We start from the raw sequence: 24,702 nt of genomic DNA, 5'->3' as shown, positions 1-24,702 counted from the left end.
CTCCCTGACCACCCCTGGCTGAAGCAGCCTCTGCGTCAGTTCGTCACATTGGCCAGTTTCGTTTTTGTCTTAGCCTGCATCAGGATGCAGAGTCACTCTGCTTGTTTACCCGCCTACTGCCTGTCTTCTCTGCTAGAATGTAAGTTCCACGCAGGTGGGGACGGTGAACCAGCACATACTCAGGTTCTAAACAAATATTGTAGGAGGACTAAATGGAAGAACGAATGAACAGAGAAACGAACCAAACAGACTCCAGATCAGAGGGTGAGACTGCTGTCTCATCAATTCTGGTGTCGATTCATTTATCAAACGTTTCCTGAGCAATTACTATGTACCAGAAACTGCTCCAGGTCCCAGAGTTACAGCCCTGAGCAAAATAAAGATTGTAGGGATAGAAAGCTAACAAAAAAATAAACAATACAGTGTCCTGACTAAATAGTCAGAAGAAAAACACAGCAGGGTAAGGGAACGGAGAGTAATGTGTAATTACTCTCTGTAAACTCTCTGGTCTAAAATATCTGACATTTTAGACCAGATGCTCAGGGAAGCTGCTTTGGGGCAGTGACATTTGAGCAGAGACCTGAATGAAGTGAGGAGACAGGTATGTATTTGGGAGCAAAGTGTTCTAGGCAGAGGGAACAGCATGTGCAAAGGCCCTGAGGCGGGAGAGTTTGGGTACGTGGCTGGAGTAGAGCAGAGATGGGAGAGCAGTAAGGAAGTGAGGTCGGGGAGGGCAATTCTATGGAATCTCCAGCTCAGGAATTTTGGGCTTTGAAGCTCTTTTATGCCCAGAAAGGCAAATAATCTCCAGGCACAGTGTTGATTAACATTCTTTATTTTATAGCATTTTCAATCAGAAGTATTTGAAATCGTGATTCACCTGGTTACAAGTCCCGCGGATTCTCTGTGAATGAACTTCTCCCCTCCCCTGTCCTACAGGAGTGCACCCCCACTCCACCTGGCTGTGACTGACTAAACGCTGCCGTGCTCGCATGGGAAGCAGGTGGATCTCATCCTCACACTCGCTCCTCCCGCCGCTCCCAGAGAACATCCGTGACTCACTTGTGCTATACGGAGAGCAAGTCCAGTCCCTGGGTGCTGCCTCTCCAGCCTGTGCTGCTCGGGGAGCCTTGTCCCTCAGAGGCCCAGGAAGGGAGACTGGAGGCTTCCAGGCCCCGAAGCTGGTGCCTTTTCTGATGCTGGGCTAACGCTGGGCCACTCATTCCACCACGCTTCCTGAGCGCCTGCTGGGCCCAGCACTGTGCTACTCCCTGGGGACGCCCAGATGCTTCTGCCTGACTCAAGGAGGGATCACACCCTCTAGGACAGCCCCCGCCAGCCACCGGCTCAGGGCAAGTCTCATTTGTCCCCGTCTGCAGAAGAGGATTACGATATTTGCCTGCCTGAGATACTTTATCCTGGACTTCTACAAGGCCTTAATTCATCTTTTGATTTTTCTCTCCCCTAAAAAACGTGGCCTTTGCTAATCAGACATGCTTACCACCTGGTGGGGGGCGGCGGTACAGGCCAGCGGCGGGGACAAGGAGCAGCCGGCAGCCACACAGGCCCCTGCGGGCCACACGCAGGAGGGGCCTGGCTGGAGCGGCCATGGGTCACCTGCGAAAGGGCAGGGCCCGGGCTTGGCCTGACCCCAGAATTATGGCCACACTGAATCAGATTAAGCAGGAAAATCCTCAAAAGCTTGAGTAGAGATGTCGGCCGGGGTTTGGAGAACTCCCCTGGGGTGCTCGGGAGCCGAGAGAAGCAGCAAGGAAGCTTTGCACAGTCCCCCTGTCCTCAGGAAGCCATCTGTGTCCCCCCACTCCCACCCCAGTCTCCAGGGATTGGAAATAACTCCGGCTGCTGGGTATCAGCAGGGGTAATTCGAACAACTGGCACAGGATGGGCAGGAACCAGGCAGAACGCGCCGGCCGGGAACAGCTGGCACAGCTGGACTGGAACCGCACCCCCACACCTCTCTGAGGAAGATGATCCTAAAGGCAAAATGGTCCCTCCAGAGCGTAGCCTAAAGTCATCAGGGGGGATGTTAGCTGTACCCGTGGGGACGGATGGCCTCCTATCCCAGCTGTTGACAACTGCCATTCCAGAGGCGCCTATTGTCGCTGAAGCTGGGCCCTCCTGCGCACTAACCACAGACCAGCTCAGAGTTACAGGAGCTTGTTTCTCAGGCAGCAGATCTGGGAGACAACTGGGACCTGAACTGCACAAGAGAGAAGGAGAAAGTGTCCTAGATAATGAACCTGTGGACCCAAGTGGACCACTGGAGGTCACCCTCTCTTGCTGCGTACTGGATCACAGAAAAGAATTGCTTGATCATCCTGTAGGGTCTTAGCAGCAGGTGATGGCGAAAGCCTTTTGGGAGGGCCCAGCCCAAAGAGAGTCCCCAAGGGGGACTCAGAGGGTCCGAAATGTGTCATTGGCCAAGGCGGATGGCACTGCTGTGACATTGACTGAGTGGATGTCGGCCCAGTCCGGAAAGGTGCCCAGCTGGAAGATGGCCTGTGCCCACGTGTTCATGGCCAAGCTGAGCAGCAGGACGCCCATCAGGTTCATCAGGAGGCCTGTTCGCACCTGAAATGGAGCCCGGATGGAGGGAGCGGTCAGCTCGAGGCCCATCAGATGGATGGGAAAACCCAGGCTCAGAATCAGGGGTCATTCACCCAGAGCTCACAGCCGGAAGTGATGGAGCCTGGACCCAGGTCAGCTGATGCCCAAGACCCTTCCATCTTTGCCCTCGGCTGTGCCTCAGAGAGCTGCAAATGTCCCCATTCGTTGACTGGTTTCGAGGTGCCAGGTGCTATGCCACACAGTTGTCATAGGATAATATCATCAACCCTGGAAGCAGCTCCACCAGGGTTATTATTATGATCCCCATTTTACAGAAGAGGAAAATGAAGTGCAGAGAAGTTGGCTTACCCAGTGTCAGACAGCTTGAAAATAATCTGATTTGGTCATTAGACAACCTCCCCCTCACACACACACACACACACTCAGACACACTGCACGTCCAGTTAAGGCTATGCTCCTTTACTGGGAAGAATTTTTCTTCGGGAAATGTTTACCTCTTTAAGTAGCTGGAAAGAGTTTGCCCACTTGCTCCTTCCCAGGCTGACCTCTCGGACCACTCAGTCCCACCTGGGCTGACAATCGCCGCTTCCCCCCTGGGTTTCTGCTTGCTCCGCGCTAGCACTGCCCAGCCGTGAACCGCACGGCAAGAAAGTTCTCCCTTTCCAATTCCCTTTAGAATCGGATCTTCACAGAGAACGTCTCCCCTAGGTGCTGCCATGCCCTTAACGCTTATCTCCTCCTCGCCAGTTATCTTTTTTAACAAACCGCGTTTCAGAACCTTCTCCAGGCAGCTGTTATCAGGGAGAATTTAGTTATTTTGCTTTTTTTTCCCTTGCACTTATTTTTAGACTTACCTTCTATGGCACGCGATACTGATTTTCCATTTACAGATGCAGCAAAAACTTTTCTTTTTAAATATTCGTATTTAGGTTTTTAAAAGACAAGTTGATGTAGTAAAATTGTTAAATAAATATTTACCACAGATGGTTCATTGACAAGGCATAAATCGTGAAGGCAGGATGCCCGATAACGAGGTCAAGAAACTGCCTTATGCTCTCCTGCCTCTGTCCTAGGGAGTCTAAAGCCCCTGGCAATTTTGGAGGAGTGGGAGACTGGCCAAAGCTTTGGGGGAGCTGGGAGGAGGGCTGGGTCTTCCCTTTCCAGGGTCCTGGGAGCCTGGATCAGGACGCCTGCTCAGTCCCACGTTAGTTTCTTTAATACCTACATCATTCCTCTCTCCAGAGCAAAACCTGCAGGTGGGCACGCCCTGCTCAGGCCTGGCAGACTGCAGGTGGCTCTGAAACTTCTGCCCCTCTGTGCCTCCTTCTACCCCTCTGCATCGTTCTGTGTTTCTCAATATCTCTCAGCAAGTTCCCACCTCTCAGGGTCTCTCCATTTCTCTCACTGCCTCTCTGTTCTCAGAATCTGTGCTATGTCTGCATTGCTGCCCCTCTTGGTGTCTTTTTCTCCACATAGACTTCCAGCTTCCACACTTGTCCCTCCCCACTCTAACAATCCACTCCACCCAGCAGCCAACATGATCTTTTTTTGTGTGTGTGTGAGGAGATCAGCCCCGTGCTAACATCCGCCAATTCTCCTCTTTTTTTGCTGAGGAAGACGGCCCTGGGCTAACATCTGTGCCCATCTTCCTCCACTTTATATGGGACGCCGCCACAGCATGGCTTGCCAAGCAGTGCGTCGGTGCGCGCCCGGGATCCGAACCAGCGAACCCCGGGCCGCCACAGCGGAGCGCGCGCACTTAACCGCTTGCACCACCGGGCCGGCCCCCCAACATGATCTTTTAAAGGCAGAAGTTAAATCACATCATCGCCCTGCTTAAAACCCCTTAAAGGCCTCCCATTGGGGTTTGAATAACATCCCAAGCCTGTGCCTTGCACTCTGCACCTCCCCCACCCCAAGTCTCTAAACTCATCCTCCCAACTCTGCTGCAGTCACACCAGCCTCCTTGCCCTATGTTCCCAAAACGCACGGAGCTAGTCCTGGCCTCTCGGCCTTTGCACTTGCTACTCTCTGCTTGGGGTGCTCTCCCCTTTTCTGTGCAAGGCTGGCTGCTTCCCACTATTCAGGTCTCAGCAGCTCATAGGTCACCTCCTCAGAGGGCCCCTACCTGCCTATTCCATCTAAAGTAATCCTCCTTCTCCTGTCATCCTCTCCCAGTCCTCCATGTCTTATTTCCTTCATAGCACTTAGCAATATCGAAATTTACATTTTTAAAAATCTGCTGTACTTGTTGACTGTCTGTCTCCCTTAGTAGAAAGCAACCTCCTTGGAGGTAGATCTGCTGTAACCCAGCGTCTGGAACAGAATGCACTCAGCCAACACTTGTGCAATGGATGAGCTTGTGCAGTGGATGAGCGAACACGTGAATGAGCGTCTGTCTCCCTAGGTCTCTGCTCTCTGGTTGCTCTGTAGTCTCTTTCTGCCTCTCACTCTTGCTCTCTCTCCATTTATCCTGCTGGGGTCTCTGAGCCTGGAGGGCCTGCGTCGTGAATTGATCCCTCTTCTCAGTTGCACCAGTTTAGGATTTGCATTCCCTGAGTGCCCACTGCACAAACGCCCCAGGCAGCCCGTGGAGGGGAAGGGGCAGCAGGAGGCAGGAGGAGGGAGTGGTTCAGCAGGGGAGCGTCAGGGAAAGGGAACACGCTGTCCAGTGGCTGAGGCCTGCTGAAAGCCGGTGTCCCCCACGGCCACAACCCTGGGCTTCTGTCTCCCTCCTCAGCTGGCTGCGCACTGAGGCCACCCCTAAGTCCCAGGGGGTGGTCTGCTGCTCCTCTCTCCTAAAGATTCTGGGCACGGAGCAGTTGGCCCAACAAGGAAGAAGAGAGAGCAGTGCCCGGAGTGAGGGGGAAGTCCCTTGTCCCTGAAGCAAACTTCGGAAAGTAGGCACTCCAGCAGTGTTTCCTGAAATTGTCTAAGAATGAGAATCATCCCAGAGGCTTTGCTAGAATGTATCTTCCTGGTCCCACACAGAACGACCTCTTCAGAAATTGGGAGGGTGGGGGTGGACTCCTACCTAGATGCCTTGCCGCCCACCTGGGGTCCACCCACTCTCCCGGCCTCTGACAGGGAACGCCCAGACTCACCATGTCTTTGACCAGCAAGTGTCCGGAGGCGAAGGCGATGGAGTTGGGGGGCGTGGAGACCGGCAGCATGAAGGCGTAGGAGCAGCCGACGGTGCCAGGAATCATCAGATACAGGGGGTGCACTCGCAGACGGATGGCCTGGGCCCGGGGTGAGGGGGGCGGGAGAGACCACGACAGAGAGAAGTACAGGGGAACCACAACAAGAGACAGACGTAGAGACAGAAAGAGAGACAGAGACACATGGACAGAGATTGGCAGAGTGAGGGGGAACAACAGAAACAAATGAGAAGACAGATTCAGAGACACACGAAGAGAAATGGAGCCACAAATACAAATACACAGAAAATAGAGATACAAATATGCAGAAGTAGAGACAGACAGACAAGAAGAGAACCAGACCATGGGAGAGATGCAGAGAACATTCCCAAGGTTAGTGACATCCTAGGGCCACACTGCAGGGTCATCAGGGAGGATGGGCCGGGGAGATTTATCTAGAACATTCCTTCTCCAACTTGAGAGTGCCTCAGAATCACCTGGAGGGATTGTTAAAACACAGACTGCAGGCCCCGCCTCTCCCAGGGTTGCTGACTCAGCAGGTCTGGAGTGGCCCCAAGAATGTGCATCTCTAACAAGTCCCCAGATGATGCTGATGTTGCTGATGCAGGGACCACATGCTGAGAATCAGGGCTATAAAAGTCCCGAGCCTGGTCCTCCTCTCAGCCAGACAGTCTAAACAGCTGGCCTCTGGGCATGTTTTTTTGGGGCCTCACTGGGTTTCAGAGCTCAAGAGAGCTCAAGACTGCATCTGTTGGCAAGCATTTCCAAATTTCTAAGACTGTGTGGATCAAACAAACAGGTCTGTGGGTTGGTCTCAGTCAGAGGCACACCAGTTTGTCACTTCTCTCAAATGACATGTATTCATCTATAATTGATGTCGATCAGTTCTCCACCATTTTATTTAAGATAAGACATTTTTGGCCTCTCTAGGGAATTTTTGCAACCCAAAGCATATAAATTTTCTCAAAGAGCACTAAGATCACCCCCTTATGTATAACATATTTTGATTTTGATGATAAGCAATATTTAGAATAATATGTCATTTGCTAGCATCTTCTCCAGCAAAAGCTGCCCCTGCAGACCTGGTTGGGTCTATTCTCCCTCCCCCGCCCTGTACCACCCCATGGCAGCCCCCTCTCTCTCAATTGCCAGGTCCCTCAGATCCTAGGGAAGGACGTGATTAAATCCAATCACACTTAGCAAGGGCATGGGACCCCCACCCCACACTGCTGGTGGGAGTGTAAAATGGCACGTGAACTTTGGAGGGCAATTTTCCCATATCTAACAAAATCATAAATGCACATGCTCTTTAATCCAGGGATCTCAGTTCTAGGAATTTATCTAGATATAATTAAACATGTACAGACAGGGAAAGGTCAAGGTAGCATTGTTGGATCATAGCAGAGCTGGAAACAACCTATATGTCCCTCAGTAGGAGATGGCTTAAGAAAATCACAACTATCCACCCATAATGGAATATTCTCTAGACATTGAAAAAGAATAAAGAGTATCTCTGTGTGTGCTAATACAGTGTGATCTCCCTTATAAACTGATGTATAAATAAGCAAACAAAAAAAAACAAAAACAAAGTGGTTCGGATAAGTGTGCCTGGTTCATCACTGTTTGCGTGCAAAGCATATACTTGCAATGCTGATTTTATTTTATCAATTTTGGATTATGTTGAAATCATCATATGGTTTGGTCTTCTTTAATCTCTTTCAATATGAAACTATATTGATAGTTTCTCCTGTTAATCAGTTTTGAAATTCCTAGGACAAACTCTACTTGAGATGATCTGTGCTTCTTTCCATATGATGTTGGATTCATGATGCTGTTTGCATCTTGGTTAACGTGTGAGATTGAGTTCTGACTTTTTTTTCCTTTGCTCTCCTGCTTGGTTTTGGTGTCAGGGTTTTGCTAACCTTACACCTGGATTGAATGGCTTTCTCCACCTTTCTGTGCTCTGGAGCACTCTGGGTCAGGGGGAACGATCTGTTCCTTGAATGTCGATAGCTCTCACCTTAGCCAACCCTCCGGGGCTGGTGATTTTTAGAGAAGTGGTTCTCAACTGGGGATGATTTTGTCCCCCTAGGAGACACTTGGCAATGTTTAGAGACATTTTGGATTGTCACAATTCAGGGGGTGCTTTTGGCATCTAGTATATAGAGACCCGGGAGGCTGCTAACCATCCAACTCACAGGACAGCCTCACATGGCAGAGAATTCTCTGCCCAAAATATCAGTGGTGCTGAGAATGCCTGCTTTAGAGGGAGCCCAGAGCTTTGCTGACCATTAGAGTTTCCCCTGTGGTTCTCTGTCTACTCAGATTTTCTACTTCTTCTTAATCCAAATTTGGTAATTTATATTTTCCTAGAAAACTCTTCATGTTACCATGGATTACTTTTCCCAAAGGAGGGAATTTGGTGCGCTTTGAAAATTTTTACTCTGTTTATGCATGTCTTAAAGAAAAAATAATCTGAGCCGCCCCGTGGCTTAGCGGTTAAGTGCACGCGCTCCGCTACTGGCGGCCCGGGGTTCGGATCCCAGGCGTGCACCGACGCACCGCTTCTCTGGCCATGCTGAGGCCGGGTTCCACGTACAGCAACTAGAAGGATGTGCAGCTGTAACACACAACTATTTATTGGGGCTTTGGGGGAAAAATAAATAAATAAAATTATAAAAAAGAAAAGAAAAAAATCTTTTCCAAAAAACCATGGCTCTGACACTCAAGAGCAATGACCCTTGGAGCCCCCTGGTGGAGCTCCCGGTAGCAGGGGGGAGATTTCTGAACCTGTATCAGGGGAGAGGTGTTCCTGCCCACCCCCCCGTACCCCGCAAGGACCCTCACCAGCTCCGCCAGGACGGGCAGGAAGATGATGATGGTGGCCGTGTTGCTGGCAAACTCGGTGAAGAAGGAGATGACCACGGTGATGAGCAGCACGGCCAGCACGGGCGGCACGTTCTCCAGGGGGTGCAGCTGCCCGCCGATCCACGTGGACAGCCCCGACTCCTGTGGAGGGAGGGGACAAGGGCATCTCTTCACACCCTAGCTTCCCCGCGGCCACCCTGAGGGCTGGGCCCAGGAGAGAGGGTTAGGATCACCACAACGATGACAACTGCCCCCTTCACACGCAGGCCGACTGAGGTTCACAGACAGTAAGTGACCTGCCGGAGGTCACAGCGGAGGTCACAGGTTTGAGCCTGGACTTAAATCAGCTTCTCTGCTTCTTGAACTGCTCTCTACTCCATACTCTGCAGGCCCGCGGCTCCAGCCCTCAAACAATCCATTTGGTTCTCCAAATAATCTGTTTGGTTCTAGCACCCGGTAGCTCTAACTTGAGGTGGCAGAGGGGAACTGGACCCTCTATGATAAATCTTCCCATTCCTCCAACAATGGTTATTAATTACAAAAATATTAACGTAATTATTTATACAAAATATTAATCTTATAATTATATAATCTTTTAATATATATCAAATATATAATATATACAAGATAAACTATATATCATATATCATATAAAACATATATCAGATATATATCAAATACAACACTATCAACATGATTACCAATAATAAAGATATTTATGATCAATAATAAGGATGATTATTACAATGATAATACAAATATTAACATTATCGACATTATCATAAGAATCGCCATTATTGAGGCTCTGCATGCATTACCCCCTCGACTTCTCCCAACCATCCTGTAAGGTAGACACTGGTCGCTGTGGGACAGAGGAGGACCCTGAGCCTGGCAGAGTTTCTGTGACTTGCCCACGGTCCCCAAAAGTAACGACTGAGATATATTTCACAATCAGCGCCGTGTACTTCTGTAAGCTAACATGCTCCCGCAAAGCTCCATGTCACCCAGGCACCCTCCTCTGGACACGAGCAATGCCCAGAGCTGACGGTAGCCCTCCAGGACAGAGAAAGGGCTGGTTAGACCATCCCCTCCCTGGCTCCAGACTCCACCCTGCCATCAATGCTGCCGAATTATCTCCACGCTCTCTCTGCTGACTTCTCTAGGAGTTACTCTGTTTACAAGTATATAATATGTATACTCTCCCCACCTCTGCCCTCCCACCATCAAATGTATCCTCAATAACCAGAGTCCAACACACCTTCATTGTGACCCTCAAGTGGTAAAGCTGGACATAAAATTGTGCTCAATGCTACCCCCTGGTGGTGCCATGCAGCGATATCGCAATAAAGCTACAAGGGCACGTCCGGTAGGTCATTTTCTTAACAAAGATAACAAAACCATAGGCTTGACGCTGATCAAGGGCAGAGTTGGGTTAGCCCCAACACTTAGAATCCAATACATGTCTACCATAGCCCTTTCATCAACCCAGCATCCTCGGGTACCAATAAACTTCAGTTTATCAAAGAAACCTTATACATTTCTTTTATGTTTGATAGAAAATTGACAGCTTATCCAGAACTTAAAATTTCATAATGGATTCTAGAATATAGCATATTGTTTTTACATAAATAAAATAATACACTTGTCCCCACAATTTGATTTAAAAGTTACCTTCAATGAACGAATAATAAAGGCTTAAAAATATTTTTCCCTAGAAGAGACCTTGTCAAGTTAAGGTGTTTCTTTCACATCTTCCTTGTTTGTCTGATAGCCTAGAAATCATGGCACATGGCAGAGTCAAAGGACGCAGGGAAGCCTGCAAAGAAAAATGGGGCCACTGGTTTTTCCCAGAGGCCACAGCTCTGGCAAAGAAACCGACCTCACTGTGCGCAGTTAAATGGAGAGGGGCTGGAGAGAAGGAATATTAGTGACTCAGATGAATGAGAAGCCAAGAGCTTCCCCGGAGCCGGGCCTCCGGGGGACAGGCTTCCAGCCAGCGTCACAGCAGCCACACGGGGCCTTGGCTCAGGTTTCTCAGCCAGAGGGAGGTCTGGCAGCTTCACGAGAGAGGAGAACCCCTCGCTGCCTGAGGTTCTCTTGGGGACTCTAAAGGGCTTCATCTGCCCTTTCCCACTCCCTTAGGAATCAGGGCTCCGTTTCCTTAGAAACACACAGCTCCACAACGGCCCGACCAGCAAAAGGCCAGGTCAGAGACGCTGTGGCCAGAGGACAAGCAGAAAGGGCTTTGGAGTCAGACTAAGTTTTTTCCCCACTTTAATCCTTTCTAGCTGTGTCATCCTGGGCAAGTCACTTAACCTCCCTGTGCCTCAATTTCCTTATCCGTAAACCAGGATATAACAGTGCCCGTCTCAGAGGGTTACTGTTGGAAGAAAAGGAGAAAAATCTAAGTGCCCAACATACGCCAGCTGCCGTTAGCAGCATCAAGTCACGAGATGCCAAATGTGGAGGAACACCCAGAAATCATCCAGTGCCGTGGTTGTCGAAGTGTATTCCTTATGGCCCCCAAAGGTGCCAAGAGGTGCCTAAAGCCACCCTGCAGGATGGGAGGGGGCAGCTGAGCTGGCAGGATGATGCTCCCTCTTCCTCCTCCTTCCCCACTTCAAACAGGTCCTCTCTTCTTGATCTCTTTGACTTACAGTAGGCTCACATCTTACAGGGAGGGTCGGTAAGGGTCTTATGGTCTAACTCAAATGCTTCGAGTTGCAATCTCAATAGAAAACACCCTTGGAAATCTCTTACAAGGCTCATAAAATAGTAGTAGGCAGTAGGCTCGGCTGCGTGTGTACAACCTGTATAATAATTCTTAGGGAGAGAGCCAGTTAATTTGATTAAAGGAAAGAAAAAAGAGAAGGCTTCATGCACTGGTGTGAACATTCCAACCATTGTACAGCTTACAAGCTGTGCGACATCGGGCAAATTAATGAACGTCTCTGTTCCTTGATCTCGTCAAAGGGTTGTGGTAAGGATTAAACGAGTGCACGTAAAAACAGTTCCTGGACATAGTAAGCACCAAATATGGTTGATTCTTATTTATTTTATTTAACAAATACTTAATATAGCTCTTACTTTGTGCTGGGCCCTCTTCTGAGTACTTTGCTAATATTAACTTATTTAATCTTCATAACAATTCCATGAGGTAAGAAGTATAATTATCTCCATTTTATGGTTGAAGAAACTGAGGCACGGAGAGGTTGTGATTTGCCCGAATAAGTGAAATGACTTGCTGTAGGGGTGGAATTTTGAGCTCAGAATCTGGTTCTTACTTCATTAGGCTATATCTCCAATAAAATGATGATAATAATAATAACAATAAAGATGACTCTCTAGCAGAACATGAGGGGTGTGGGAGAAGACACACGTTTCTACTTGCCTATACTTGTGGTTTCTGTCTTGTCTTCTTAGCTTACTGATTGGTCAGAGGCTTCATGGTTTTAACGCTGAGGGCCCAGCTCAGCCAGGCTGGTTCCTGTTTCAGGTTTGCCCCACTCTGATTTAATATCAAGCTTCTATAACCTCAATATTTGTAGATAAGTGTGTCGTGGTGGAGATTAAATGAGATACACACGAAGGTGCCAGAATAAGACCCATTTCTCATCCACGAGAGAGTAAAACCACAATAACCAGCAGAGTAGTGAGGTACTCAGTGGCTCCCAGTTTCAGCTCCCGGGAGGGATCAGCCCCTTGCCGGGCACTTTCCCTGTATCACGTCATCAGTCCTCAGAACAGCTGTCTCATAGGTCATGTCCAATAAATATTTACTGAGTGAGCCTGCTATGCACCAGGACTCTTCCAGATGCCTGGACCAGTTGTGGATAAGACAGATACAATCCTTGCCCTCATGGGGTTTACACTCTAGTAAGAGAGACACAAATAAACAAACAAAGGAACAAGATAATTTGGGGATAGATACAGCAGAAGCCGGGTGATAAGAGGGATGATGACTGTGAGGAGGGACTACTCTGGGTATGGTGGCCGGGGAAAGCCTCTGCATTGGTGACTTTGGAACTGAGACCTGAAGGGTGAGGGCTCGGAGAGCTCAGGCAAGAGCATTCTGCAGAGAGAAAGCAGGTGCGAGTGAGTCTAGGCGGCTGAGGAAGGTTAAGGGGCCCGTGGGACTGGAGGGGAGCCAACAGGGGGTGAGGGGGAGCAGCCAACATCAGGGAGGTAGGCAGGGGTCAGGCCACACTGGGCCTTGTGTGTGCGCCAGCGGAAGCCTTCAGACTATCGTCTAAATATATGGCCAGTCACGGGCAGGTTCGCAGCAGGAGCAAACTGCAGTGAGGACATTAACTGGGTTTAAGCGAGTTGCCCAAGCTCAGAGCGAGTACTGGGTTCTGCTTCCAGCCCTTCGGAACCAGCATGCAGGAGTCCACACTAGGCCCCATACGAGGACCCCTAAGCCCCAGGAGGCCGCTGTGGCCTGGTGAGGACACTGGCAGGGGCTGGGAGGCAGGACGTGCCGTGAGCATTGCTCCCTCCTGGGGCAGGCCGCGCTGCCCGGAGAGGGTGGTACCAGCAGGGGCTGGAGGAAGGGGCAGCTGCCACACAAAGCCCTTGTTGAACAGAAGCCCCGGCCGGCTGCCCGGGGCTGGGCCAGGAGCCAGCCTGGCCTCCCAGCATGCTCGGCGGCCCTGCAGCCCAGCCCCCACTGTGGCAGCCCAGCCCCCACCGAGAAACAGGGTTTGCCCACCACACCCTGAGCTCGGAGAAGCCTCTTGGGTGTGGGGTCATCCCTTCTGCCGTGCCCCCCGGGGTTAGGCTAGGTTCCTATCACCTCAGTAAATGGCACCACTTCCACCAAGTTGCTCAGGACAAGAACCTCCACGTCATCCTCGACTCTGATTCCCCTTTCCCCCAACATCCAATCATAATAACCAACCACGCTGGGCTATGTCCTAAGTTCTCCACGGGAATCGACTCATTTAATACTCGTAACAACTCTACGAGATGGGCACCACTGTTGTTCCCATTTTACAGATGAGGAAACTGAGGCACACGGCTAAGAGGTGGAAGATCTGTGACTCCAACCCAGATGGTCTGGTTCCACAGCCCATGCTTTCTGCCACTGCATTGCATAGCCTCTTCAAGACCTGGATAACATGTCACTTCCTCCGGGAAGACTTCCCTGATGCATCCCAGTAGGAGGCAGTAGTGAGAAGAGTAAGACAGACACGAGTTCAAATCCCAGCTCTGCTACCTATGAGCTGCCTTACCTAGAATCAGTCACTTAACCTCCCTGGCCCTCAGGTTTCCTAAAATGCAAACAAAAACAGTACTTTCACTCATCCATCCTTTTGCTCCTTTTGAAGTTTGTACCATTGGACATGTGTTACTTATTGGAAAAAATGAACAAAATTAAGATACATATCATAACAGACAGTAGCTGTGTAGAGAACCTGAATGTGCTCCCCAGACCTCCTCAGTGGGGGCCTTGCCCCAGTGCGGGCGCACGGGCAGCAGCCGGCCTACCCTGTCAGCCCCGAGGGGCTGTCTCAGACCCTAGGGTTGCCTTGCCGAGGTCACACCCACTCCCGGGGTGCTCACGCCGCAGACTGCTGGGGGGACGCCGGCACGTAAAGGCCTGGCCATCGCGGACCGACAGCACGGGTCAGAAGGGCCTCTCGGCTCCGCGCTCCCTGCCGAGTGGTTAGAGCTCCTCGGGGTCTGCCTCCCAGCTCCACTCCTCCCTCTGCCTCTCCTGCTGCCTTCCTCCTTCCACAGGTGCGGACCTCAAGGGCACAGCCTAATAACCCCCTGCTCGCTAATCCCCATCTCAGAGTCCGCTTCCTGCAGCCGAACCTGCAGCAACCATGCGTGAGGATTCAGGGGGCGAACGCACGGGGAGTTCTTGGCACGTCCCATTCGCTATGTACTGCATCAGCTATCACCTTTAGTTACTCCAACAGCCCCTAGAGTAAGAACCTCGAGCCTCAATTCCTAGATGAGAGAACTGGCGCCCAGAGAGGTTAGGGAACCTGCCCAAAGAGCCCCAGCGAGGAGCGGTAGAGCTCAGGTTTGAATCCACGTCCTCGGATCCCCAAGCCTGGGCTCATAACCAGTATACACCCTACTAGCTGTCTTACGTTGTAACCCTATTTGAAACTGCAAATTTAAATTGAATTTAAAAAGACAGCAATCTGAGAAGTAGTTTCAGGTTTCCCTGACCTACTCTCAGACTGACCCTTAACTGGCCGCAGTCCTGCGTGCCTCGGCTGAGCGGAGAGACGTGGGGGGGCGGGGGTGCGCCCAGCACCAGGAGCTGCGGCCTCAAATTCCGGCCCTGCCGGCTCCTGGCTGCACAAACACGGGCAAGCTATTTAGCATCACGTTGCCTCCGTTTCCTCGTCTTTGAAATGGGCACAGCGACAGCATGTACCTCAGTGGGGTTTAGGAAGAGTCACAGAGTCAACATTTTCAGCGTGCTTCAAGTGGCGCCTGGCACTGGGGAATCCTCGAGGGGGAGCCATGAGGCGCCTGGACTCCGAAATCAGATCGACTGGAGTTCATACCCCAGCTCCTGAGCAGAGTGCAATGGTGTGACCTTAAGAGAGTTGCTTAATCTTTCCATGCCTCAGTTTTCCTATCTGTAAAATGGGGATAAAAATATTACCTAGCCCCTAGTAAGAGAGTAAGGTCAGCGTGAGGTTTAATGAGATAATCGACTTTGATGTGTGTCAGACACCGAGGCTGCGCGTCCCCTGAGCAGGGCCGGCCGACACTGCCCGTGCACAACGACCCTGAGAGCCAGCGTCTCCTGAAATCCTGTACCCTCAGTGCCTCGCTCACCTCACTCTAGTCCTGGCCCTGCCTCGGAACTCACAGAACTCTCTAGAATAACATTCATAATAACTCTAATTAGTTAATATTAATGATATCTAACATTCATATCATAGTGGTTAAGAGCTTAGACTCTAGAGCCAAACTACCTGGATTCTCATCCTGAGTACAAAGCTGTGTGACCTCAGGCAAGTTACTTTACCTCTCTGAGCCTCAGGTTTTTAATCTATAGAGTGGAGATAATAATGGCATCTACCTCATAGGCTTGTTGGGAAGTTGAAAGGAGTTAATATGTGTAAAGCACGTTGAACAGTGCCTGGCACAGGGTGAGGACCATATGGTGTTATTCCTCTGTGCTTACAGAACCCTCCAGTCATGATATTATTAGTATCATGCTCATTGTGAGCTCCTTGAGGGTCTAGATCATCCTTATTCCTCCTTGTCCACAGCACCAGGCACTGAGATGGGAGCTACGATCATCTGGATTGGAGAGCCGAGTCTGCAGCCGAGACTAGGACGCCCATACCCCTTCCCTGGCCCGCAGCCCGCCGGCCGCTCTTACCTCGCAGCCTTTGGCCATGGCGAAGCCCCCTCCCAGGAGCAGGATGACGTTCCAGGGCACCGTGTCCTGGGCCTTCTTCCACGTCAGCAAGGGCTCTGTCTCTGTGTTGGGAGCTGGGTGGAGAGAGAACATTCAGCCTGATGAGGGGACACTGTTCTCCACCGGGCAGAAGGGGACCCGACACCCACTCAGGACACTCAGCCTGAGGAGGAGACCCCGGCCCCTGAAGCCCCATCTTGCGGGGGACACCCAGGGGTCTCCAGGAAGCCACAATCTGGCTCTAGCATCTGATTTGGGAGATTTAGGGAAAAAGCTCCCAGGCATCATGATGGGGCATCTGCTCTCTCAGAAGGAAGATAATTTTCATGGCTCCCTTTCTCTAGAGTCTTCTGGAACCAGGCCCTCCACACGTAGGACATCAGCTACATCTTACAGGGGCCCTCCTGGGTAAGCGCTACTTTCGTGCTGATGTACAGGAGAAGAGGCTCTCTTTGTAACTGAATGTGTACAGAGAGGAAACAAAAAGGAAGTAAGTTCAGGAGAACAGAAACTCAGGGAATCTTGGCCCCTGGAACCATGGGATGACGTGTTGTTTCTCCTCAAAAGCAGCGGTGTGTGCAGCGGTCAGAACAGGGGGTCAGCAAACTTGCTGTGAAGGGTTAGAGCGAATCACTGACGCTTTGCGAGCCTCTGTTGCAACAAGGCTGCCATCGCAGCGTGAAGGCAGCCAGAGACAGAATCAGCACGAGCGGGTGTGGCAATGCTCCCACGAAATCCTGTTACAAAGCAGGTGGTGGCAGACGTGGCCCGTGGGCTGTGGCTCACCATCCCCGCGCCGGGAGCACAGTCCTGGCACAGACCCTCCTGGGCGCCGGCTCGCTGCGTGCCCTTGAAACGTGACCTTGCCTCTCTGAGCCCGCACCTCCTCAGCCAACACAAGGCATAACGATAGCACCTGGGTGGTCCCTGTGAGCCCTGACGAGGCCACGGTGGAGCCATAGGTGGAGAGGGGCATTTCTGTTTAGCTCCGGCTGTATCCCCAGGGTCTAGAACACTGCCTGGCACCTGCTAGTCACTCCACAAATACTTGTCAAATAACGCTTGTGACACACTTAGCCCAGCGCCTGGTGCAGAGTGAACACTCCTGAAATGGAACTTGTCACTGCAGGCTGCCACCGGGAGGCAGTGGGGACAGGTGTGGCTCATTCATAGCGATTCCCGTCTCCCAGGACAGTTCCCGGTTACGCAACCACTGACATTTTGTTTCTCCTTTTCAGCTTCTTCCAAATTTTACACCGCGGTTATCTAAGACTGAGGCTTATCATCGGGAAATAGAGACAAGCGCGCAGCCCGTAGGCGCATGCGCGCGGTTCAGAGGCTGCCCGCCGCCCGGGGATGCTGGGCCCGGTGCAACGTACAATTAAGCCCAGAACTGGGAGAGCCAGGTGGGCATGTCGGGTGGCCCAGCCCTGTGCCTTCAGGCGATAAAATATTACTTCATTAAAGAGGCAGCCCGGATCTGAAAAAGTAAAGTGTTGCCCCACGTAGAACGTAGGGGTGGGACGGGGAGGGGGAGGGCCTGAACTTGGATTCGACCCAATGCAGTTGAAGTGAGTTAAACGGCGAGGGCTTGTAAGACTGCTTACCATAGAGTAAGCACTCAGGAATTAACGTTAGCTATTATCGTGTATTATTTTCCCATCCAACCATGCCCTTGCCACTATTTCTTATAAGCGCAGCCTCCATCTGTCTGAATTTCTCACTCCAGCTCCACTTTGCCAGCTGGCTGTCTAGAGCAGTGGCTGAAAGCACAGGTTTGAAGTTGAACTAGATTTGAATTCTGGCTCTGCCAATCAGCTGTGCGACTTGGGCTAGTGACCCTACCTCTCTGAGCCTCAATGTCCTCATCTGCGAAAGGGAGAAATAGCAGCTCCTCAGAGACCTATTAGGAAGATGAAACGACCCGTGTGTGCAATGGGCTCAGCACAGGGCACGGCCCAGAGCAAGTCCTGGGTCATTTATTTAACAAATATATATTGGGGACCTACCATGTGTCAGGCCCTCTTCTGGACACTGGGGATACCGAAGTGGCCAAAACAGAGAAAATCCCTCCCTTTGGAGAACTACATTCCAGTAGCGGCAGCAGGTGATAAAACAATAAATATATAATGTCAGGAAATTTTATGTGCTATGAGGAAAAAGAATATAGGGTAAAGAGAGAGTGACAAAGCAGGGGTGCTTTTCCAGATAGTGTAGTCAGGGAAGGCTTCTCTGGGGAGGTGACCCTTGGATAGAGTCTGAACAGAGTGATGGAGCGAGCCATGCAGAAATCTGGAGGAAGAGCGTGTTGGACAGAGGGGGAATGGAAATTATCGTCATCAGCATCATAGTCATCATCACCATCATTACATCAACCACAAGCACAATGCCGGCACACAGCAGGTGCTGCATCAACACTTGTTAGTGACCACAAAGGGAGAGAAATGCAGGTGCAACTCAGACCCACGGAAGAATGGAAGACAGCAGGCGTAACAGGAAAATCAAGGTCGGCCTGGAGGCCCGGGTTCTGTATCCCGTCGCTTCTTAACTAGCTGTGCGACCTTGAGCAAGTGACTTTCTTTCCACGGAAACCACTCTCCAAGGCTCCATGGGAGTCCTGAGTGCTGAGTACCAGAAAGTATCATCTCAGCCATTTCCCTTCTCTCTCGTAATGCCCACTCCCTCCTCGTATCTGCTTCCATAGCTTCCTATAAGGAAGGGAATGGAAGTTATAAAAAGGCAGGGAGTATAATGAAGCAGAAGCCATAAAGATGCAAAAGCTAAGAAGCAGTAGAAACTATGAAGGGACCAAGAAATGATGTACAGAGTGGATGGTGGGGAAAGCTAGTTGGAAGTAAGAGAGAGAAGCGGAAATGGAGATTGCAGAGTCCAAAACCCCTCAGCCTCCTCGGATGCAATTCTAGCCTCCTGGAGGTCCAGCTCTGCCACAATAACCTTCTACAGGTCCCTGTAAAATCATCTCCCTACTGATCCTTACTCTGTGCTCCTCGTGTCCAGACCCGCACTTCTCTGAACCTGGAGCTATCCTGCATAATACCGTATTTTTTCAACAACAGAAAATAGATTACTGCTCCTATTTCCTGACTCCTGGTCCGGAGTTCATCCCACTGCCCTAGATGGAGATGGGCCAGGTGCAGCCTCTGTGACAGGTGGCAGGTGGCAGCACGTTCTCCTGGCAGACACCTGCTGGAAATCCCATGTGGTCACAGTGGCGATCTGAAGGCCAGCCCTCAGATGTTGTGGTTTGGAGGGCTCAGGTGACTCTTTTAAGCTGAACTTGAATGCCTTACAGCAGCTCCTGTTCCTTTAAACCCAGCTTGAGATTTTCATGTCTGACCCTTAGGTAACCCAGTTGCAACTCCTGCCTTGGGCCCTAGGGCAGCAAAGATTTTCTGTAAAGGATCAGAAAGTAAATATTTTGGGTTTTGTGAGCCAAGAGGCAAAATCAAGGCTATTGTGTAGGTACTTACATAATCAAAGAAAACAAATGTCCATAAATTTCTTATTAAAGAAATTAGAAACTTTATTTATGGACACTGCCATTTAAATTTCATGTAAAGTTCACGTGTCACGAAAGATTTTACTTTTGATTCTTTTCAACCATTTAAAAATGTGAAAACCATTCTAAGCTCATGGGCTGTGCAAAAACAGACAGCTGGCTGGATTTGGGCCTGTGGACTAACCCCTGCCCTGACTGTCACCTCAGGCAGCCCTAGATGCCCAGACAAGGTAACTGCTTAGGCGAGGAAAGGGAGGCAAGCAGGACCATGTGGTTAGCACACTGGGGCTGTCAGGTCCCAGGTGCGGGCCCGCCTCCAGGCCACAGATTACCACGCTCTTGGCCACAGACCTCACTAAGCCCACGAGACCCCAACCTTGACCACCTTACCTTTAAAGTCGAACCACCACTTGAAAGAGGGCCTTTGGGACGGGAAGAAGAACAAGATGGTGACAATGGTCACGCCGGTGACAGCATCAGAAAGAAACCTACAATGACAAGGCCCCAAAGCATGTGACCCCAGGCATCTCAGCAGGCTGTGGTTTGGCAGATTTGTAAATGAGGATTTGTGGAAGGGAATTAGGCCTGCTGTGAAGGGGGCATTGTTGGAGGCCACTGGATTCCATCCTGTACTGCACTCAGGGTGGAGGCCACCGCTCATGGATGCAAAAGCCCTTTATCCACAGCTCCCTGGGGATTTAGATGCTGCTTGAGCCAAAAACATGCTTCTCCTCCGGGTTCCAGGACCCGAAGCGGGACTTGACTAAAGAGGGAGGAATCGGAGAGCCACAGATTATTAGGGTCTATGGAAGCCCCATAACTCATCAAAACTGGGGCTCTGGAAAGAACCCTGTATATATTTGTTCAGCTTCTGCTTGAATTCCTCCCAGCACAGGCAGCTCACGACACAGGGATGCAGCCCATTCACACCAGCAGAGCCCAGATTAAGCCTGCCTCGTAGCCCCTCAAAACCCTACTACCACCTTTCAAGGATCCACAGTGTGTCCTGTGGATCCCTTAAGCTCACAGAAATCTCAGAAAAAGCATCTTCCATTTCACATGAGGAATCTGAGGCTCAGAGAGCAGAAGCACTTGCTCAAGGCCAGACCATGGTCCACGGAGGAAATGGGCATCGAAACCAGACTTTTCTGGCACCAAGTTCAATGAAGCGCAGAGCCAACAGCCAACAAAAGCCCTCTCAGCCCACACATTTGGGAAGAAGAGTATTCAAATGGCCAAGAAACTAAAAGATGGTCAATGTCACTATATGAGAGAAATATAAATCAAAACATAATGGAGTATCATTCATCTGCTAACAGACAGCAAAACTCGAAAACGGTGATAATACCTAATGAGGATATTTGGAAACATATACCAGTGGTGGGAAAAGAAAGTGGGTTAGCCTTCTGGAGGGCAGCTGGCAGCATGTTTCAATACTTTACATGTGAAAATCCCTTGATCCAGTGATTGTACTTCTAAGAATTTATCCTCAGGAAATAACTGGACTCTTGCCCACAGATTATGTACAGGGATGTTCATTATCAATAAGAGTAAAAAAAAATGTAAGATTTTTAGCAGGGACATGTTTAAATAAATTGTGTGTGTGCGTGTATATATATATATATATATATATATATAATGTACTCTACATCTGTTTTTAAAAAAATAGATATAAGATAATATCAATCTTTATGTATTGACATAGAAATACAACCAAGATACCCTGTAAATTAAAAAAACAAGTTTTTATTTGCAGTATTGGACATAATTCGAGAAGGAATTGGTTAAATTAAGATACTCCCATTCTATAGAATACTATGCAGTGTTTAAAAACAATGAAATAGGTCGGAAATAGCAAGTTGTCCATGATCATATTATTGTATTTTCCAGTGTTTTGTTATATGTGTACGTAGATGTCTGTGCGTATGTGTTATTGTGTGTGTGTGCGTGTGTTTATCTGATGTGTTACACAGCAACCTGTTAATCGTGATCATCTCTGGGGAGCGGGACAGAGGGTAGATGAAGGGCAACTAACTTTTACTTTTTCAGTTCAGCACTGTTTGAATTTTTTATGAGTACGCATAACTTTTATAATTAAAAAAGGAAAAAATAGATCACAAATAATATGTTTACACATAATATGTAATATATGTGTAATTATATGTAATTATATAATATGTAATACTTTGTAATATGTAACAATATTACAAAATAATATATAATCACATTTCTATTAAAAAATCTTGTGTTTAGATAAGTTTCTTTTGAGCTAGTTTACGTGTTTTTATGAAATTCGTTTTATTGAAGTATAATTAACACATGCAATAAAATGTGCCCGTTTTAAGCAAATAGTTAAATGAGTTCTGACTAATGTACGCAGTCCTGTGACCACTAATGCAATCTAGAGGTAGAACAGTTCCCAAACAGGCATTTTTTAAGTCAGAAAAGATGTATATCAGAAATGGAGACTGAAATTCTAGGTGATTTTTACTTTCTTTGTATTGTTGGAATGTTTATAACACCCATTTTCCATCTGAAAAAAATAACAAAGCACCTACATTTTGGGAAAATAAAAGAATGGTAATAAGAGCTACTTCTCTTGGCTCCATCAAATTATATTGTTTCTCCCTCATAACAACCCTCATGAGATCAGAACTTACATCACCGTTTTACCAGAGCAGCGTCTGAGGCTCTGAGGGCGAAGGGTGTGGAACTGCTCTATCCAATACGGTCACCACCAGCCACACGTGGCCAGTGGGCACTTGAGACGTGGCAAGACCAAACTGAGATGTGCTGTCCATGTAAAATACACACCAGATTTTGAAGATTTAGTATGGAAAAAGGAATGTAAAACATCTCAATAATAATTTATTATATAGATTACATGTTGAAATAATATAGTGTTAAATAAAATGATTATGAGAGTCAATTTCATCTGTTTCTTTGGATTTTTTTAATGGGACTACTAACACATTTTCAACTACATATATGGCTCACATTATCTCTATTGGACAGTCTGATCAAAATCGTCAGATCTTGCAAAATCCAGAGGACGTGTCTCCCATCTAACCGTGTTCTAACTCTGACACAATTGCCCACTCTTTGTTAAATTACGCTCCTCTCTTGGCCTCTGCTAATCTGTTTCTCCAGGTTTTCCACCTACCTCACCGACCGCTTCTCCATTTCTCTAACTGGATCATTCTCCTCTACCCAGCTCCTACATGTCAGGTTCCTCAGACTCTCCCTATACTTTCCCTAGCTGAGCCCATCAACTCCTATGGATTTAAATTCTAAATTTACAGGATGACTCCCAGATTTATATCTGCAACCTGATACCTCCTCTGAGCTCCAGGCTTGCATAGCCAATTGCCCATTGCAGTATTTGAAAGACTTGATAAATCTTAACCCAGTTCAAAATAGAATTGTTGATAAGCCACCTCCAATTTCCCTAAAGAATGTTCTTCTCCAACTAACCACCATCAATGCAGGTACTCTTTTCCCTCACGCCCCCAAATCCAACCCAGTAGCACATCCTGTCATTTCTAACTTGGAAATATATCTTGACTCTGCATCTCCACTGCTATCATTTTCATTCAAGCCATTGAAGCCCACCCCCAGACCAGCGGTTCAGTACATGTCTTCTGTAAAGGGCGACACAGTGAATATTTTTGGCTTTGCAGACCATATGGTCTCTGTCACAACTCAACTTGGATGTTGTAGCATAAAAGCAGTCACAGAGAATACATAAATGAATAGGTGTGGCTGTGTTCCAATCAAACTTTATTTGTAGACACAGAAATTTGAATTTTATATAATTTTCATGTGTCACAAAATATTATTTGTCTTTTGATTTTTCCCCAGAAAATCTTGTCCCTAGATGATAGGGATCATCTAGATGGTGTTATACCTTCTAACTGTTTTCTCCACCTAGATTTCTGCCCCCATTAATCCATTCCCTAATAAATATAGCTAATATTTTATTGAGTCCTTTCTATGTGCCATTCTAATCACTTGACATGTATTAACTCATTTATTGTCAGAACAATCCAATGAGAAGTGTACTATTACAATACCATTTTACAGATGGGGAAACTGAGGCAATGGACTGTTAAGCAACTTCAAACCCGCCAACAGTTTTCTGCTGCTCTCACCAAAAAAAAAAAAAAAAAAAAAATTCTTAACATGTCCAACAAGACCCTCCATGATGTGGCCCTCACTACCCTTCCAGCCATATCTTGCCCACTTTCCTCCCTTCCCACCTGCCTCGGTCACTCTGGGATTCTTCAGTTCTGCAAATGTGCTGAGTTGGCTCCCACCTCAGGCTCTAGTAGACAGTCCCAGTGTGTCTCCAGTTTTCACCTCTACTCTTCCCAACCTTTGGTTTTTCCCAACACTATCCAAAGTCAATGCCCCTACTCTGTTCTTTCATAATATAACCTTCTCACTCCTTCTTTCACAGCGCTCATTACAATTTGTAGTATTTTGTTGTCGCACGACTTGTTTTTGCTGTGTCCCCAGCATCCAGCATAAAGTTTAGCATGTAATAGGCTCTCAATAAATGTTGACTGACTGACTGACTGAATGAATGAATGATATGCTCAGGGTCACAGAGTTTGTAAGTGGCAGAGCTGGCATTCGAACCCAGTTTTGTCTGACTCCAAAGGCAAAGCTCTTAACACAGGAGAACCCAAATGTTTTATCGTCCAAATCTAAACTCCTGAGAGTAAAAGAAGGAGCTGTTAATAGTTACACGGGACGAGAGGCATAAACCAGCCCAGGTTTCCCCACCTGCACGGCCTCTCCAGCTCCAGGGGGCCTGTCCCAGAACCTTCTCATCCCACTCAGACCCAGAGTCTCACCCAGGGGTGAAGAGGCTGGCCCAGCCAGGGATGAACTTCGGGTCCCGGGAGAAGAGGAGGATGGCGAACATGCAGAAGAGGATGAAAACAGCCTGTTCGGCGAACCTGTGGCACAGGTATGCGGGCACCGTGGTGACCATGGGCGTCGGGCAGACGGCAGCAGGGGAAGGCCTCGGGCGGGTGCCCACTGGGGGTGGCTGGACACAGCCCTGCCTCAGAGAAGCTGGAAGAAGTAATTCACTCCCCCAGAAAGTCCCCAGAGTGAGGGGAGGTGTGTCCCACGCTGTAAGTGATTCCTGTCCTGGC

At 48.9% G+C, this 24,702-nt stretch overlaps 2 protein-coding genes across 4 annotated transcripts in view; both read right to left on the bottom strand.

Annotated features, from left to right (window-relative positions):
• TP53RK (TP53 regulating kinase) overlaps window positions 1-24,702 on the bottom strand; it is a 255,425-nt gene that overhangs the window by 152,360 nt on the left and 78,363 nt on the right. The window lies entirely within an intron of this gene.
• Window positions 1,874-24,702, bottom strand: part of SLC13A3 (solute carrier family 13 member 3) — a 44,167-nt gene continuing 21,338 nt past the window's right edge. For 2 of the 3 annotated variants that reach the window (XM_058562565.1, XM_058562567.1), the window contains 6 exons: window positions 24,397-24,501; window positions 19,928-20,025; window positions 15,979-16,091; window positions 8,598-8,759; window positions 5,694-5,831; window positions 1,874-2,592 (listed from right to left, as the gene is read on the bottom strand). In XM_058562565.1, the coding sequence (XP_058418548.1) occupies window positions 2,416-2,592; window positions 5,694-5,831; window positions 8,598-8,759; window positions 15,979-16,091; window positions 19,928-20,025; window positions 24,397-24,501 (793 nt within the window). In that variant the 3' untranslated portion in view covers window positions 1,874-2,415. The remainder of the gene's footprint in view (window positions 2,593-5,693; window positions 5,832-8,597; window positions 8,760-15,978; window positions 16,092-19,927; window positions 20,026-24,396; window positions 24,502-24,702) is intronic. The other variant, XM_058562566.1, reaches the window with a different exon arrangement.

This window comes from Diceros bicornis, chromosome 19 (genome assembly GCF_020826845.1).
Source record: "Diceros bicornis minor isolate mBicDic1 chromosome 19, mDicBic1.mat.cur, whole genome shotgun sequence".
Classification (NCBI taxonomy): Eukaryota; Metazoa; Chordata; class Mammalia; order Perissodactyla; family Rhinocerotidae; genus Diceros; species Diceros bicornis.
The sequence above is the reverse complement of the archived record's forward strand: the minus strand, read 5'-3'. Positions and strand labels throughout refer to the sequence as shown.